General features: G+C 44.0%; 1 protein-coding gene across 4 annotated transcripts in view; it reads right to left on the bottom strand.

Moving 5' to 3' along the window:
- The window catches only part of fmnl2a (formin-like 2a), a 44,637-nt gene that overhangs the window by 26,271 nt on the left and 891 nt on the right, over positions 1-17,475 (bottom strand). For all 4 annotated transcript variants that reach the window (XM_076103977.1, XM_076103985.1, XM_076103971.1 and 1 more), the window contains exon 2: positions 2,271-2,354. In XM_076103977.1, coding sequence (XP_075960092.1) covers positions 2,271-2,354 — 84 coding nt within the window. The remainder of the gene's footprint in view (positions 1-2,270; positions 2,355-17,475) is intronic.

The raw sequence follows: 17,475 nt of genomic DNA on the forward strand, positions 1-17,475 counted from the left end.
GTCATCATATTTCCAAGTGTAACATCAATAGTTCTGTTTAGCTGACAGACAGGTAGATGAACTCCTCAGATGTGACGACATGAGATCATGAACAATCTTGCAGCGGGTGATCGTGTTCGAGTTTTAACGTGCTGTAAAGCATGACCTGCTCGGGGATTGCGCCTAAACGTGCGTGGCTGTGTTCACAGCCAGGAACAGGTTTTAGGTCAAATCCCCTCTCGCTTGTGCTGCAAATATAAATACAAGAGATTAGTGCTGGATTTGGACCGGTGAGTTGAGCGGGAAACAGTATTTGGATCAGACTAAGCGCCACACCGCAGCAGCATGAATGGTTCTGTTACGTTATTTACCACACGACACCAGAGAGTGAGAGGCTGGAGAGCATTGATTTTCAATGCATACCAGAGTATGCAAGGATCTCAGATGCACATCTCAAGGAAAGTACAGCAAGAAGTCACACATTCATTATTCCGCTGAAGGAAAGCTGTTAACCGGTGTGGTTTTCTAAATCAATGCATATTTTCTACATTTTGTCGTTCAAATAACACAATAAGCTAATGGCCATGGACTTGTTGAGGAGAGGGGTGAAGGAGTTTTTCAGTTGACAAAAGGTATGTATATTTGGAAGGTGTTCCCTCTGTATACGATATGTAAGTGATGCCAACTAACAGAAATCCAACACAAGAGCACCACAGAAATACAGCTGAAAAATAAAAACTCCTCTCTGTATACAGATACTGAGATGAGATCACATCTCTAGACTACACTGCATTTTCAGAAACATCACATTTATCACTGCCAGAGTGTCCGTCTCAGAAAAACAGGAAAGACAACAGCGGCGTCAGGAAACAGACGGCTCAACCCTATTTGAACGTTTCTCTGCTGAAGGATTATCTGAGAGTCTGCTAAATAAAGGAGTTGACAAGTGCTGTACATATCCTGCTGCCTGCAAAGATATGTGAGGAATGGAGGGCAGTAAATACATGAAGCATGAGACTAAATGATAGAGAACGCACGTCTGTATTTTAGAAGCACATATCATCATTGTTGGTTGGAAACAAAGTCTCAGATTTTGACATTTTGAAGTCTTAACCTTTTGCTCACATCAACAGCATCCTCCATATTCCACCAAAAAAATCCCCATAATTGCCAGAAAAAAATATATTTCAACCTCTGGCTGAGTTTGCGGGGCTCGTTTTACAAAAGTGATGCATCTGTCATCTCTGCCTCCCTCCATCACTGTTGCCATGGTTACATGAAAAGATTGACTGCAGCTGTGACACAGAAAGCGCTTTACTCCCCGAGCTGTGTGCGCCGTCATGAGTAAAGGCGTGTTGGGAAAACAAGAGACTAATAAAGACGTTGGAGGACTAGTTTGGCAGCATTCTTGTTTTGTTTTTTTTAACGTTAAAAAACATGGATCGTCTTACCCCATAATGTCAACTTCTCTCTGGCACTTTATCGACCAGCTAATTATGTATCATGCTTAAGAAATGTCACACCTACAGTAGATACAGGTCATTTTAAACATGGACACACTTCATTTGCATGTTGTTCTCTTTCAGTAAGCGTGAGAGGATCAAGAAACCAAGATGCCCGTCACCAAAATCACAGGGAAATGTTTTTGGAAACTGCTTCACTGACAATGAAAGGGAAACCAATTATTTCCCCTTCAGGTCTGACAGAGGAACACAGAGTCCACTTCAAACTGAAAGAGGATCTCTGACTGCCGGTCATCAGCCTGCACCGTTCCCCTTCAGGGTCAGTGGCTGTCAATACAGTTTGAGTGGGTGGTGGTCTTGATCTCGTCTCGGTTTTTTTCTTCTCTGCTCAGAGAGGCAGAAACACTCTCTGGCGTGGAGGTTGCAGGCTGAGCGGAGCCCTCAGACCACAGCTCACTGCACAACGTGCACCCTCTGTTATTTCCTACACGCAGAGCCGACGGCAATAACCGGCCGAGTGCTTTAACGTGGCGAACGGATATTTGCGCCCTGCTGCGTCGCTTTACTCTCTTGACCGGCGAAGCCTGGGCAGTGTGTAAAGGATAAAGGCCGGGCAATGGAGCAGGGGTGCTGGGGTCACGACACACAGTGGATTACATATTCAGTAGACAGGTGAGATAGTAGATACAAGGATCGCTTTGTTAAACTGTATCAAAGGCCATACAACTGTGAACCTGAACTTTATTAATTCCTGAGTCTGGTAATTGTGCAGCCATGGTGCATTGACTGCATGGCACCCCATCATACAGACGAGAGATTGATGCCCACCTGATCGCAGATGAGTTCCCACTTCTTCTCGTTGTCGTACTGCCGCAACAGTCGCGCTTTGTCTGGAGGAAGATTCATCGAGTTCTGAAAGGGAGAAAAAAGGTCAGAGTTAATTGGATGTGGATAATGAAACGGCTTCAGTCACACGAGTCCGGTAAAAACCGACGTCCCAGATTAACTAAAAACAATGAAGCTCATACACAGGAGGGAAACGTATGCAGGAGGATTGTCTGTCATTATTAGTGAGATGTATCTGGTGCAGAGAGAGCAGATCTCTCACAGTTTTCATTTACACTCACAATATCAGAGAATCTACCGCATTCAAGACATCAAATTGAGCACCAGACAATGGCACTGAGAGCATAAACTGATGCAGGTCTGCATTTGGGTTCCTCTAGTTGGACATTATCTTCTCACTCAACACTGATATGTGTAGATGAGAAAAAGAGTTATATTAGCCAAAGTGAGGGAAAGGTTACGTGGTCATCTAAATGAACAGTTTCTTTCTCTCTGGAGCAAGAACGTACAAAGCAAATCTCGTGCCAATCTGGCCGTTTTCAAGTTACAGTTCCTCATCTGTGGCTTGTCAAGAAACAACTTCTTACTTCGATCGCTCTCTTTTATTTTCCGACAGTCGAGGATTCAAATTCCTCCAGGTTGAAACACCTTACATAACTATATTCCCTTTCATACAACCCAGTTACCACACGTATGGTCGCCACAAAAGCCACTAATGAGACGATCCCAAAATATCTGCAGAGGAAATCTTACAACACAGCTGGGAAAACGAGGTGTCTCCTTACTGAGAGTTGGGTTGTGACACAGACGCAGAGAGGAGAAACATCGAAGCTCTGCTGTCTGAGTCAAGGCTTTGAATTTGACAACCAGGCGACTGAGCTCGACCCCGGCACACTAAACTGCATCACATGTATCCAGCAGTCACTCAACACCCGTCAGATGAGCAGAAATCCCAAGAATTAATGGGTTCGATAGGAAAGAATGTCCAAAAGCTTGTCGGCGTTGTACTTTCTACTTGTTTCTTCTTCCTGATTATAATAACTACTATATTCCTCTTTCATGATGTAAGAGTGATTTCCTGAGAAGTGTGTTGGTCAGGACAAATCTAATCTGACCCATGTGTGTGAAAATAAGCCCCAATCATCCAAAAAACCTCCTTTCTTTATCCTGTATGATCCACCCCGCCCTCGTGTGAATTAAAAGAAGCTTGAAACAATTAACCGGCTCTTAAATCGTACCACCTACAGCATGGAGAGCACAGGACAAACAAATATGTCAGCAAAAAAAAAAAATGGAAATAAAACGTGTGTCGCAGCTGGAGATTGGTTAGCCAACAAACACTTCAGAGAAAAAACAATCCAGAGAGAGAAAATATACATTAAAAATGGGAAAAAGCTGTCAAGTCAAGGCTACAAACACCAAGTATTTTATCTGAGTCCTTCATCTGCAGTTTTCAGTTATAAAAGACATGCTTTAGTGTGAATGTTTCCACTGCTGAAGTGTAGAAAAAAGTGGAAACGCGACCCATCGTGCACCGCTCGGCTTGAGGTTCTTTTCCTCTCCACATTCGCTGGGCTGGATCATTTATCAGTGTGCATTCAGTGCTCAGACTACACTTTTTCCTCTGCTGGATTTTCCAGCCAAGCTCGCAGGGGGAGCGAGAGGAAGATGGATGAGGAACATCCTGGGATCCAGCCTATTTCCATGATCAAGTAATACCAGGACAGAGTCTGACACTGACCGAGTGGTCTGATCCACAACTTGCTTCATTTTATTATATTGTATATTACCATATGGCTTTGCTATTGATCTATGCAATCATTCATCATTTTAAGAGAGTGCATTTGTAAAAGCAAATCACTGCAGAGGGAGCTGCTTAGTGTGTACTAGCAGGGATAGGCATAGTACACATCTCCTAAAAGGAAGACTAATGTTAAGACAAACAAAACTAGATTCATACAAATGAGTTAACTGATAACAAGTGAAGCCTCAGGATTACAAGTTAGCTTAAAAGTCTACAAACTTGGTTAACTGATAATGTCATTATGTTCATGATATCATGTGCTGTCCCTTCCTGTTTGCTCTTCTAAATAGACGCTGATGAAGCTCAATTGATTCCCTCCACAGGTTTGCCAATAAATCTCCTAAATTAATTGAAATCCAAATATAAGAGTACAATTTGCTTTAAATGTTTATTGATGTCTTTAGATGCATCAAAATCAAATCAAAGCACAGCAGTTTGGTTTTATTTGGCACAAATAAAAGGGTGTAGCCCGTCCAGTCTCCTCTACGAGAGCGAGCAGGGAATTACATCAGTATTCAGCAGATGCTGCCAGCCGGCTGATTGCTGCTGTGCTGACTGCAGGGAACTGGGAGTCGGAGAAGCTCTGTTGACTCAGTCTGGAGGCTAACCAGAGGACTAGAGTTAGTACCCACTTTCCTTCCCTAAACACATTAAAACACAATCTGATACCAGAGTACAACGTGACATTTAATGACAGAAAGCCACCAACAGTCTCACTACATCACACAGAAAAGTTAAAACAGACTGTTACATTTTGTGGGCTGCGAGCTCAAATTAAAGGAGGGTAAAATCATTAAGTTATTTCTAGACGTCTGTGTTGTTATGTTTGGATATTGGAGAACTGTTGGCCTGGAGACAAATGCTTTGAGGTAATGATGTAGGTGCTTGGATTTAGGTGCTGTGCTTCTTGCAGACTGGTGGTTTGCTGAGACGCTGTGGGTGCACTGAGCTGCGGGCTTCCTGCTTGGTGAGGCTCCAACTAAAGCAAAGAACCACTTCTACCAGCCGTCATTTCATCCCAACGCTAATGAGCTGTGACAGGCACTCAGCTCGCCGGGGTCAAGTTACCCTACGTCTACAACCACAGTAGTTCTGTGTGTGTGTGTGTGTGTGTGTGTGTGTGTGTGCTCATCTGTGGCATTAATGGGGTGATGTTGAGGAGGGTGTGGCAGCTTTTCACCAACACCTGATGGCCGACCACCCTGACAAATCCACACGCACCAAAATGTCACGCATTAGGAGGATTTTGACCCATTCCACAGGCACCAACGCATTGTGGAAAATCCAAAATGATCACATAGTTTGCCCACAGTAACTGAGGACGCACTGATCCAACATGCAGTATCAGTATTGTTCTGAAACAAGCCATACACACTAAATCTGATAGCAGAATAAATAGTTACAGTCTGATATAAAACTTATAGACTTTCCTGAGCTGGCTGAGCAACCCTCTTTCTGTGAAATGTGGGGTTTCAACACGTGCACATCTCCAGCCTCTCTGCCAATCGGACATTTTATCTCCAGAACAGCTGTCCCACATCTGTAACTGCTAGTGAGTGAATTTCGTTGGATAACAATTGGAAAAGGCAACAACTAGGAGTTTGAGCTCAAACATGTATCCTGTATTGGACTCTGAACCACTCCAGGCTACAGTTTTGGGGCTCACACATGGTGGACTCCCCCGATGCATGGCAAACAGAAAACACTAGGACATGTCAGATTGCAACACAAAGCAAAATTATTATTTATAGATAGCAATCTTAAGCAAAGTGCATTTAATTTCTTATTAATTCATAACTTTGTATATATTAAAAAGAAAAAATAGCATCTGATTAGTGGATTATCGGCAGATAATTATGGTTGCAGCATTATATCAGAAATATTTTTAAAATCTGCTTCCTTCTCACCAGTTTAACTCAGTAATTCTAGCCTTTTTAGTTTTAGTGTGCAAAAATCTTGCTGAGTAATGGAAAGCCACACAAGTTGATTACAAAGACACCCGGCCAAAGAAAGTGCCGCATAACTTAAAAGGCATGGATAATAAACTGGAATGAAAGCCATATAAGTTATTGCTGCAGACTTTGTAGGAGGCATGAGTATGCCTGTGTGTACGTGTATGTGTGTGTGTGTGCGCGTGTGTGTTTCAGCCATCTCCGAGCGTTGGCAAAAGGATGCTCGTAAAAAAAAGACACTCAGGATTTGATGCACTACACCGTTAGTCACTGCGCATGTTGTAAAATCAGTCACAACCAATTACCCAAAAAGCACCACTCTACATGTGAACACTTGTATGTTCAGCCAAACAAACCTGAACATGAGTAGATCCTTTGACACACACACTGCCAATCTGTTTGAGGAAAGCAAAAGCCAAAACTCGTCACCCTATTCTTACGTTGGAACAAGCCACAGACTGTTACGGTTCGGCTCTCTGCTCCCAGGTGAGAGTGGTTAGAGTCAACGCCTGTGATCACGTCTCACCGCGTCATGGTGCAGCTAAAAGTATGCCGCACTGGACCAGTCCAAAATGTGTAAATACTACAATCAGTAGCTTAACTTTAACAGCTGCTACTGATATCAATACATGTCAATGGTTAACTTCACTTCAGGCCGCGAGGCTGAGAAACATGGACAGAACATATTAGTGTGCATGCATCCTCTCATTCAGCAGTTTGAGTCATAAAAAGAGTAAAAATAGACCGCCGGCTCAAAGCCTACCAACCAGCCACTACCTCCGAGGAGGTCTGCGGAGGCACAGCCTTCACAGCACAGCTGGCTATGAAAGCAAACACACAGCCCACATGAAGGGCCTGCTTTGGGTGCTCTTGCTGTGAAAAGATGTGGACTATGTTAACCAAAAAAAGAGAAGCTCTCCATTTGAATAGCACCGAGTCTAAATGGAATATATTCTACAAGCATAGGTGTGTAAACAATGATCTGAGCTTCTACAACCTGGGAAAATAAAATACAGTCACACTTATACGTGTATGTTGCTCCTAAACTGTTGCCAGACCAGCTCAGAACAAGCCGTCTAACAACCGGTACACAGTAAATGCACAAGCAAAAAAATTTCGTGCGTGCCTCCATGGAGAATGAAGAATCTGCAAAACGTCATAAAAGTATTTTTGATATAGAGTACTTTTGCTGTTATTAAACATAGCCTCCATTTACTTTGATCCATCAAGGATTTACTACAATTTCGCCCGTTTTTCAGAATCTCCCTTCACCGTGGAGCCATGCAAGAATTTTGAAGAATCCAACATGCCGTGAGTAATCGATACACAAATGGTCATTTTCAGGGTTGCTGAACACAAGTTCCCTTTTACGCTGTCGTGCTTCTCATCTCCTTGCAGACAGTGTGTGCGCTACATCACCAGGAATGAAGCTCTAGTACACTGAACAAAGTGGACGCTTAGTTAACTTCCACTTCATCACTTGACTCTTGAGGAAAACAGTCTAGAAGTGCTCTTGAAGATAAAATCAGCTTCGATTTGAGTGCCACCAACAGAAGTTCTTTTTGGGGGGTTGGAGTTGCAAAAAAATTTGATGCGTTGACGACATAAAGCAAAGTCAAAAATCGGAGGTGAAAGTGAGTGAGTGGGTTAATTAGCTCCCGGTTCATGCCCCATTAGATAGCCTTCTTGTTCCAACACAATCTAAAAACAAACCTATCAGGGAAAGAAAACTGCTGAAAAGAAAAGTAGTTCCGGTGATTGAAAACAGGCCCATGCTTCACTCTGTTAACTTTCTCCAACATACGTATTATACACATTAACAAGAGACAGAAACAGACAAAAGTGTGCAGCGCCTCTCAGCCACCCAGCCTCCTCTCAGAGCAGGGATTGATCCGACCTTGGGGACTTTGAAGCACACCCACTCTCTCTTCCAGCTCTACCTTTGTTTTCTGCTAATGCGCCACAACCAGAAGGCTGAGTCAGCAGACCCAGTAGTACGTTTTCTCCTCTCTTATAGGCAATATTGACCGATGAAAATCCAACTAATGACCTCAGAGGATTCCATTTCTTCCCGTTGTCAACAACCAGTTTGCATCATTCTAAACAATGTTCCAGCCTCTAATGCATTACTGTGCACAGATACCTCACGCTGCCTTTTTAAATGAGCATTACAGACAAAGAACTATAGGCCGCAACAAGAAACCAGTTATTGATGACTAGTCATAACAAATATTTTCAAATTGCTCAATACTCCGGAAATGACTGGATGCTGCACTGTTCTCTCCCAATGCTTGCTTCATCAGTCCCTGCCCTGGGGTGTTGTACGTTTTCAAGGCATTTACGTCATACTGACGTTAGCTCTGCAGGCTAACTCTGAGTTATTGGTACACCTCCACAGGTGTACCAATACGTGACTGTTCCTCTTCTCGTTTACCCCGCAGGGAAGTGAAGGAGCCCTGCAGCTCACACATATGAGAACCAAAATCATTTTCACAGTGGAGGAAGTGAGCGATAAGTGCCCCCATAAGGGAGAAAGGAGTAGGACGGCCCCGGGGCCTGCGCTATCCAAACCGAGCTGTCCTCCCCTCATTAGCGCAGCGTGGATCCGTAATCCTTGGCGTTCTTTGAGGGCACAGGTGTCCCCCGTCTGTTCTCAGATTAGTTTTGTAATCCACAGGACCCCCTGCTCAGGCTCAGCAGCCCCCCCTCCCCTTCAGGACAGTAGTGTTTGTTTGTGAAGCTGTTCTCCGGAATGCCTCTCGACTAAATGGTGAGTTCAAATGTTTGAGCCTGGCCTCTCATCCCCCCCTTAGGAGCACATTCCAATGAAATTCCTTTCATTTACCTCAGTGTGAGGACAGTACGATCGCTCTGTACTTCTGCCAAAACCCCATCCACTAACAGGAGCTCATCAACTGCTACTCTTGGTGACGGATACCACCTCATTGGTGTTATTCTCTCAACACACCGTCCCTACTGTCATCATTCAGTGAGCCTCGACATGCAACACCATACTGCTTATGATTCATTACACGGTGAAATCAATGGAGATGCACACAGAATACAGCAGCTGCAAGTGGGAGGAATCAAATGCAACTTCCTCTGTGCAGAAATATTAAAATGTTGGTGTAAAGCCAAGCTTCACTGTAAGAAGACATCAAAAAAAAAAAAAGAAAAAAACACTACTTGGCTGCAAACACATAAAACATTGCAAAAAGGCTGGTGCAATGTTTACATTGTGGGTAAAAACACTTTGGGTCGATACAGGATGGCTTTCGTGCTGGACATTATCCAAATAACGAAAACCTTATGGAGATGGTTTGGAGCAGCAGGAAGTTGTCCAAACAAAACAAGTGATACATGAACACAGATGAGTTCCAGCCAGGCCAGATGTTGCGAAAGTGTCCGGACTGAGGTGGAGTCCATGTTCTAGCTCAAGTAAAAAAAAAAAAAAAAAAAGAATAGGAATCAGAAAAGTTGTTTATCTGCAAGATAAACAATGGAGCGTAAATGCAGTGGGCTATTGAATGAAATCATTGGTTTACTTGAAATTTGGTAAAATAGAGGTTGGAAGAAAACACCTTCAGATAAAGTTTTATTTGCACAACCGTAAACCTTTTAGTAGGTAGCAGTGGGATGAACAGGACATTTATGAGCTCACAAATAGGAGGCTGACTAATTGAATGATGCTGCTAAGTATAATCCTTCAAGGCTTTTAAACCATCTTCTATTAACTATAACATCCCATGACGACCACACAGTCAACTGTAAAGTAGTGACGTATCAATATGTATCTATAAGTCGTGTTAATGATGGTCCTATGACCAAAACCTTCACAATGCACATATTGGATATGCAAGTATTTTTGTCCGTGTGTGTGTGTGGGGGGGCATCTTCTCTTCCGTTATGGGAACGTTTCGATGTAGCACAACATTACATAACCACTATAATGAGATGTATTCTAGACTCATCACACTGGAATGGTTTCTGTGGTCCACCTCCTCCTGCATTGAGGCCACGATCAAGCGACTGTCCCCTCAACACAACCCATAAAGTAAATATCTTACAACAATAGAATAGTAGAGTAGGTGTAGAAAACAACTACTACCACAAATAACTACAAACAGACTCAATACAACATCTCACAAAAGGGTGGAAAATAAAATGTGATTATTTGCTTGATGGAAAACATAATCTCTCCAACGCAAACAGAACGTGCACTTCTTCTAATGACGTAATTAATGCAGGCTGGATTGCAGGTGGCCAACACAGAAATGTGCTTCTGTTTCGTTATGAAATGAAGAATGGCTGAATGGGAGCTTTAAAAGACAAAAGAAAAAGACATGGTCGCTGATCACATTACTACCTTTTTGTCAACAAACAAATCAAGAAAACAGCTGCAGTCCTTCGGGCCAGGCAGACGTTCATTAAGCAGATACAGTGAGGACAAAGTGCCCATTTAGAAATTTAGAAATTAGGATTGGCCCAACTCCAATTTGTGTCTTCGCGGTGATATTTGTCAAAGCTAAATGTCGGACTGAACCTCCTCACGAGTCTATAAGAAACAGATATGTCTATTCATTTGTCCTGCATTGTGACTCATGAGCCAGTTATTACAGGCTTTTCATTGAATGTGACGTATGACTTTGCTGATCCTGTCATAGTAAGTTCTGTGATCTGCTGTATTTTGTGTGATAATTATATAAATGTGTTTTTAACCTCATACCAGTTGAATAAAGTGTCTGAAGCCCCCACTGTAGGAAAAATAAAATAAAGCCTACAAAAGCAACAGGGTGCTGTGAATCTTCAGACCCTCTGAATGAATGCTCTTTCCCTGCTTTGGCTTTTGACTTTTACTGGAAATGCATAATAACTTAATCTAAATCCTAACCCATGACACTCAGGCCGGTCCACTCTGCTTTGGTTTAATGTGTGGGGGGGGGGGTCCAGGGTGAGAGGCCATTGAAGCCTGAAACAACAGACTGCTGCATTGTCCGGAGCTGTGATGAGGCCAATATCACACTCTGGCGAGGTCCTGTTGCATGTGAATGTACCTCAGCGATCGTATATTCAAATGCAACAGCACCTCCCATTCTGTTCTGCAGATGTTAATTCTGGCAAGTCGTTACCAGACAAAACCTGCCTTTTTGACTCTGGCAGTGTCAAAAGCAGCATGTGTGCCACGAAAAAAAAAGGTTCAGGAAGAAAAGCCCAAAGAGAAACTAGGCTACTTTAAAGGGAACTTCTGTGTCTTTTCAACTACAACAATATTAGACCACAAGTTCAATCTGAGGATATGGTGTTATACTGTGTGGTAAAATGCAACATTGCAAGTACGTGTGCAGACATGGCACAGCTAATGTACAAGGTTGTAAAATGTCATTGAGAAACAGACTATTGGTGTGATTATAACCCTAACCCACATTATGCAGATACAACAAACAGCAGTAAGTAAGTCAACAGAAAACAATTTGAGGTTCCTGCAGATCAGAGGAGGCCTAATAGCAGACTGTAAACATACTCAACATGGATCAAGGCCCCTAAAAGAAAAACAAATTATAATATTAATGCCACAAGATAAAGCTGACCCAGAAGCCACAACACACCACTCATTTGTCACAATGACATTCGAAGGCTTTTCTGCAGCTCACAACACAACACCCACTCTTGTGCAGCACTTTGGCCGATGCAATCTCATTTTATTAGCACAGCTGCCATCTTGGAGCCGGGACAGATCCTGCCCTTAATGCACTCCTCCACAGAGTGGTGACCCTCCTGTTCTTTTGTGTGGCCCTTGGCCCGGTCCTGCCGGACAACACTGGAAACTGGCTGTGACCGACTGTGAAAAGGACAGAGCCGGCCTGTTCCAGGCTGCATCATCGTACACCTGCTCCTTACGCAGGAAGACCTACAGCAGAGATATTCATGGCAGAGTACGAAGCGACATCCACTAAAGCCTGACTACGGAGTGACGACAAAAAGTTTCTCTTTCTTTCAAAACAGTCTCTTTTCATAGCTGGCATTCAGTAATGTTAAGGGAAAACAAGCTCAACTGCTCTTGCTATTCGGTAGCTGAGACGGAGGGGCGCCAAGCCTCCGGAGACTCTTCTTACTACTCCAGCACCCAAACAAGGGTCAGGGACCGTCGTGATCAGGTATGATTGTTCTGATTTAAACGTCATCTTATCGCTTCGCTTGGTCAGTACCCGCTGCCACCCACGCTGCAGTGCAGAAAAACCAAACCACCCCCAAAAGTGCGCATGTCCAAACTGAACCGGGAACAACAATGGTGATTGAATCCCCCGGTGGTTTCAACTCAGCGGTGCCTGCACACAGCCAAGAGAGACCTGTTCCCACGTAATCATCTGACCCTCTGCCGGCGAGACCAGATGCCTCCAGGCTACGCTTTCTGGGTTTTGAGCAGCACATTATCGCTCAACGCCGCAGCACCTCGCATGTCTTCCGAGAGACTGCGGAGCCCAGCAGCACACTGGCTGCAGAAGAACATTTCATCGCTCCCCAAGCATTTCATGCTCAGCTCTGTTACAGCTAATTGGTGGGTGAGCATCCCGGGGCTTCGACAGCACAAACATGTACGCGCGCACACACACACGCACACACACACACATATTTGGGTATGTGTGGTGGCCTCTCGCAGCCTGCCGGGTCTGGGTCCAGTGCCAGGCTCCGTCTTGGGCTCTCCACAGAATAAAGAGCAGCTCTGTTTCCCGGGCCTACAGCACGGGATTCAGCCAGTGTTCACCCTCTGCTCCTCAGACAATACCCATTGTTTTGCTTTTTAATGAAGAGTCGACATGGAAAAACTATAGGGATAGCTTAGTCGCTTCCTGGGCCCCGTGTAGCAGCGTAGGCGATGGATGGACCACTGTGCTCGCACAAAAGGCTAAAAAGTACAGTAAGTTGCATTGAGACAAATCACAAGTTAACAGACAGGCTGTCACTCAGAATAAACTCAATGTGTGTACATAATGCCACTATCATGCTCCATTTGAAAGCATCTGCATCTCCACTCATTTATTCAGTTTTTTCTCTTTAATTATGGCAATTTTAGACAAGGTCTGAACAAACAAAATTGATGTTTCCACAACAATATAATATTGGAAACAATAAAAAAAAGCAGCATTAATTGATGTTTCAGGCTGCCTGGAGGCACAAGCTGAACATCACACACACATTTGACACACGGTCAGTGTGACAAACTACACTTCAGTTGAACGTGACGTGTGATTGATCCAAGGAGTACATTTCAGAAGCACAAAGAACAGCAGTTCAGGGTGCTTCAGCAGCCTTTCAACAAAGTAGTTTAGACGTAATCTGGACAGACTGTTAAGAAGAGCAGCTAGAACAACAGCTAAGCCTGTAGTCCCCATATGGCATTTGAGCAAATAATGGCCGTAAACCTCTCTGCCTCCCTGACAGCAGCAACGATATTCAGCAAACACCGACGGCGCTGAGATGGAAGCGGACGGTGTCCTGGAGATGCGGGTACAATTTCACTCGATGTCAGCTCCGTGGCCAGCTGAGGCAGAGGAGCAGACATGAGGCCTGAGCTGCATTCCTGTTTCACAGAGTCACATGCGAGTCACAGAGATTGACTGCAGTCATTTCACATGCTTTCAGCCAGCGTGCACTTATAGGCCAAGACACTTTGTAAGCGTTGCTTGTACCCTCTAATGGCTGGCTGAATGACAGTGTGGGATTCACTCGGCAATAAGTGCAGAGCAGATTGATCTACTGGGTAATGATATGACCGGTAGATTCACTGGGATATCTGTACTGTGCAGAGTTAACATCCAGAGGGCTGCCCCTGATCCTGGCTCATCGTCATGTGTGAGCCATCTTCTTTCTTGTAGACTTGTCTCAACCAACACTATGGCAACCACAAGGGAGGTGAAGACTTGCAAACATGCGCTCCAGAGTACGGCGCCAAGCAGCAACATTTACGAGACACACAAAGCAAAGAGCAGGAATTGAACACGCAGCAGCAGCTGCTTATGGAAGAACGTGTGAGCATTAACAATGAATGAATTCCGTCGTACACCTGCATGGTAACCCTTCCCCCGATAGCGCTTGAAACAATGAATATTTGGGTTTAAACTACACCTCACTTCGTGGCCACGGTCACATGTGAATTAGCCCCTCTTATCGCGGCAGAGGCCGTGCATGACAATTAGGCCCGGAGTCTATTTCGAAGATTGGCCCGTGCCTCAAGGGATTCATGAGACAGAGACTTCAATGGGAGCTTTTCATTTAGTAGAAAACGCCAACTCAGGAAGCAGTAAACCCCAACGAAAGAAAGTAGTACTACAACCATACAGCCAGATCACTCAGCATGACTTTAAGTCAGAGTTCAAATATCTGGAAATACTGATATGCATGCTGAAGAATGTTGGTATGATAGCACACACAGTGTTAACAGCTTTGAATGAGCTGAAGTCAGTTTAAATTATGTTTGGTTTTGTTCAATATACTTAGTTTGGAAATGCATACCATATGTATGCTAAGTCGATAGCTTTTGGGCTGTGTTTTATTAACTGGCAAACCTGTCTTAAAATGAAACACTGTCTCTTTAAAAAGACAAACATGGACGTGGTAATAAAAGTTATTTCCTGGTGAGGACTTCAGTGTCTCACTGTTGTCCCTTAACCAACGTCAGAGCGTAGTACAATATGCATTTGTGTACATAGAAAACTCACTAAACTTAGACATAATAAAACGATAAAACGCAATCATCATTGAGCGGCACGGTTCATTATTGACCTTGGCAACAGCAGCTGACAATCTCCACTCTGGTCCACTCAGACACTTGTTCCACAACTTCCCGGAGCTTTTGACCTACAGTGGACACGGTTTTGTCGACCACATTTTTCTTATGTTTACCGTCGGGCTGCCACCTATTAGTCGACTAATTGGCCGTTTTGGTCTCAGTTGACTGAGAGTTCTTTGGTTAAGTAAATGCTTCTTTTCCATACAGAATGACTTCCTAGAAACGTATGCATCTCTGGTAAACACAAGATCTCACGGGATTCTTTGTGGTGTTTTACAGATCTGTCGATTAAATCAACTCATCGTTCAGTCGTCAGAATCGTGTGAGCGTTACTCAACTAAGAATCTATTTGGTCGAGGACAGCCCTAGTTTACTGCCATTAAACGGCTGACAAGTTGGTGGAAACAGTTTTTTTATGAATTTTGTTGATTTATTCTTTGATAAGATGTTTTATAATCTAAATGAGGAACATTTTGATTATTATATTGCATTTTATTCAGCTAAGAATCAAATAACTTATACAGAATAAGGGTAACTCCGACAGTAAGAATTGTCATCAGCTGTACGTGCGGTTACACACATACCTGGTCTGCTCAAATGATGGAGGTCATGAGTCAATATTTGAAAGGAGCCTTTTCACATCACACAGCATGGACCCAAATTCAATTACCGTACATCCCTGATAAGAAAAATCAAGGGTTTGTTGAGGCGAGTGCGTGAGTGAGGTGGCACACAGCACGAGCCTTTAATCTAAACGGCTCCCCACTGGGATCCAGGACTTGCCTGTTGATCAAACATATGAGTGGCAGGTAAACAGCCCTGCTGCTACTCTATCACGCCTAGGTTGAGGGAAAACTAGCATCGAGTCCAAAATGTATGCAATTGTCAAACAAAAATGGTCTGTGACAGAATTGATAAAGGAACCGATGATTAACGAGTAGGTGAAAGGACCATTGATCAGCAGCCAACCACACTTTAAATATTGATTCATCAGGTCTGGGAGCCACTGATAGGTTGGGATACAAAGACAATTGAGAGGCGAGACGAGGTCTCGTCTTAATCATCCGCTATTCAAACCAAAGTGAGGTCATCAGAGTCACACAGTGCCACTCGCTCCCGCAATCAATGGAGCCAACTGCCATCAGGCACGGCTGAGACACATTAGGGTTTAAATGGAAGTAAATAACACTAAATGCTGTGATTATAGCACTAAGTTCTTCTAATGCTGGAGGGCTTCCATCCCGCTAAGAGCTGAGGCATCATGCTGGCAGCAGTGGGGGGGGGGGGGGGGGGATGGGGGGGAGATGGGGGGGATCCTGACGTGCTGTGAGGATCGGCTTTTCTGACAGACAGCCCACGAAATCCTCGAGTTAGACAGGTAGGGGTTTGTTTTCTAAAAAGCATAACAAGGATTAGTTTTGCACAACACATCCCCTCTCATCCCCGACATTTACTGCCGTTTATAAACCCAGATGCAAGCCGGGGAAAACCTCGATGTGCTCAAAAAACAAAACAAAGTAGGTGATTCTAAAAGCGGAGGTGATTAAGAAGAAGGCCCAAATCCCTCTGTGTTGTGACGTCAAACCTCCCGACACCAAAGACTGCTGCCTCCAGGCGCAGAGCGGGATTCATCAGTGTCTGACGAGCAGCAATCGCACCCAACACACCCCATGTGGGACACGATGATTTAACTTCCACCAAAACTTGATCCCCTTTTCTGTGATGGGCTTACAGGCGAAAAGATCTGTGCCCATTAGAGAACCAAACATGAACCAAAACAAAAAGGGGAACAGATATTTACACAAAACATTTCAAATCACGCTGCCGTGAGAACCTGCTTCCTCAAGTCAAATTCCCCTTACTGAGCAGATCATGTTTATGAGAGCAGTGGGCCAAGCGACAATCACGTTTGACCCACATTTTGCCAGCTCTCAAATTTCACCATCGCTGCACTGTTCTTCTATCTGGGCCTTTATCCACTGACTGAGGAGCAGTGTGCTGGGAATGCTCCTCATCAGCTATTTGTTACTCACAATAATGGCCTCTTGGCACACCAGAGAACATGGTGAATAAACGCTTTAGTCCTTCCCACAAGTCAGTCAACAGATCGAGGAGGGAAGTTTTAGTCAACCATCAACATAAACACTTTTCCTTCACCTATTAACTGACCTCAAGGCACTTTAAAGTCTGGAGGATCTGTCAACAACACCAGGAATGTTCGGCGTTCAACTCCCAGGTAACATAATTGTTGACATGCGCTGCTGACGCTTTATGATGTGACACATGTTTGGAAAGGAGCCGGTATGCTGGACACTTAGAGCTTCAGTAGTGAGCCAGCGCCTGGACTCATAAAGTTGGGTGAAAAAGACGGCCATAAAAACAATAAATTTGACTGCAGGTGTCTGGGATGCCACTATTACAAAAGCCATCCAGGGCTGGACGTATAGGCTGCTGAATGAAAAGATCACTGTGCTGTAAAAACATTTTGTTATCTTGTGTTTTTTGATGCATTTCCGCAATGTGTGGCCACAAGTTCAGAAGGCTCAGAAACTTAATGAGTCAACAAATATGCTAATTTAAAGTGTCAATGTCCTCACAGTCCAGCTGTAACTTCATCACTACTTTGATAAGAGTTCAAATAGA

The sequence above is a fragment of the Anarhichas minor genome, unplaced genomic scaffold, assembly GCF_050575085.1.
Source record: "Anarhichas minor isolate MPS153535 unplaced genomic scaffold, ASM5057508v1 ptg000004l, whole genome shotgun sequence".
Classification (NCBI taxonomy): domain Eukaryota; kingdom Metazoa; phylum Chordata; class Actinopteri; order Perciformes; family Anarhichadidae; genus Anarhichas; species Anarhichas minor.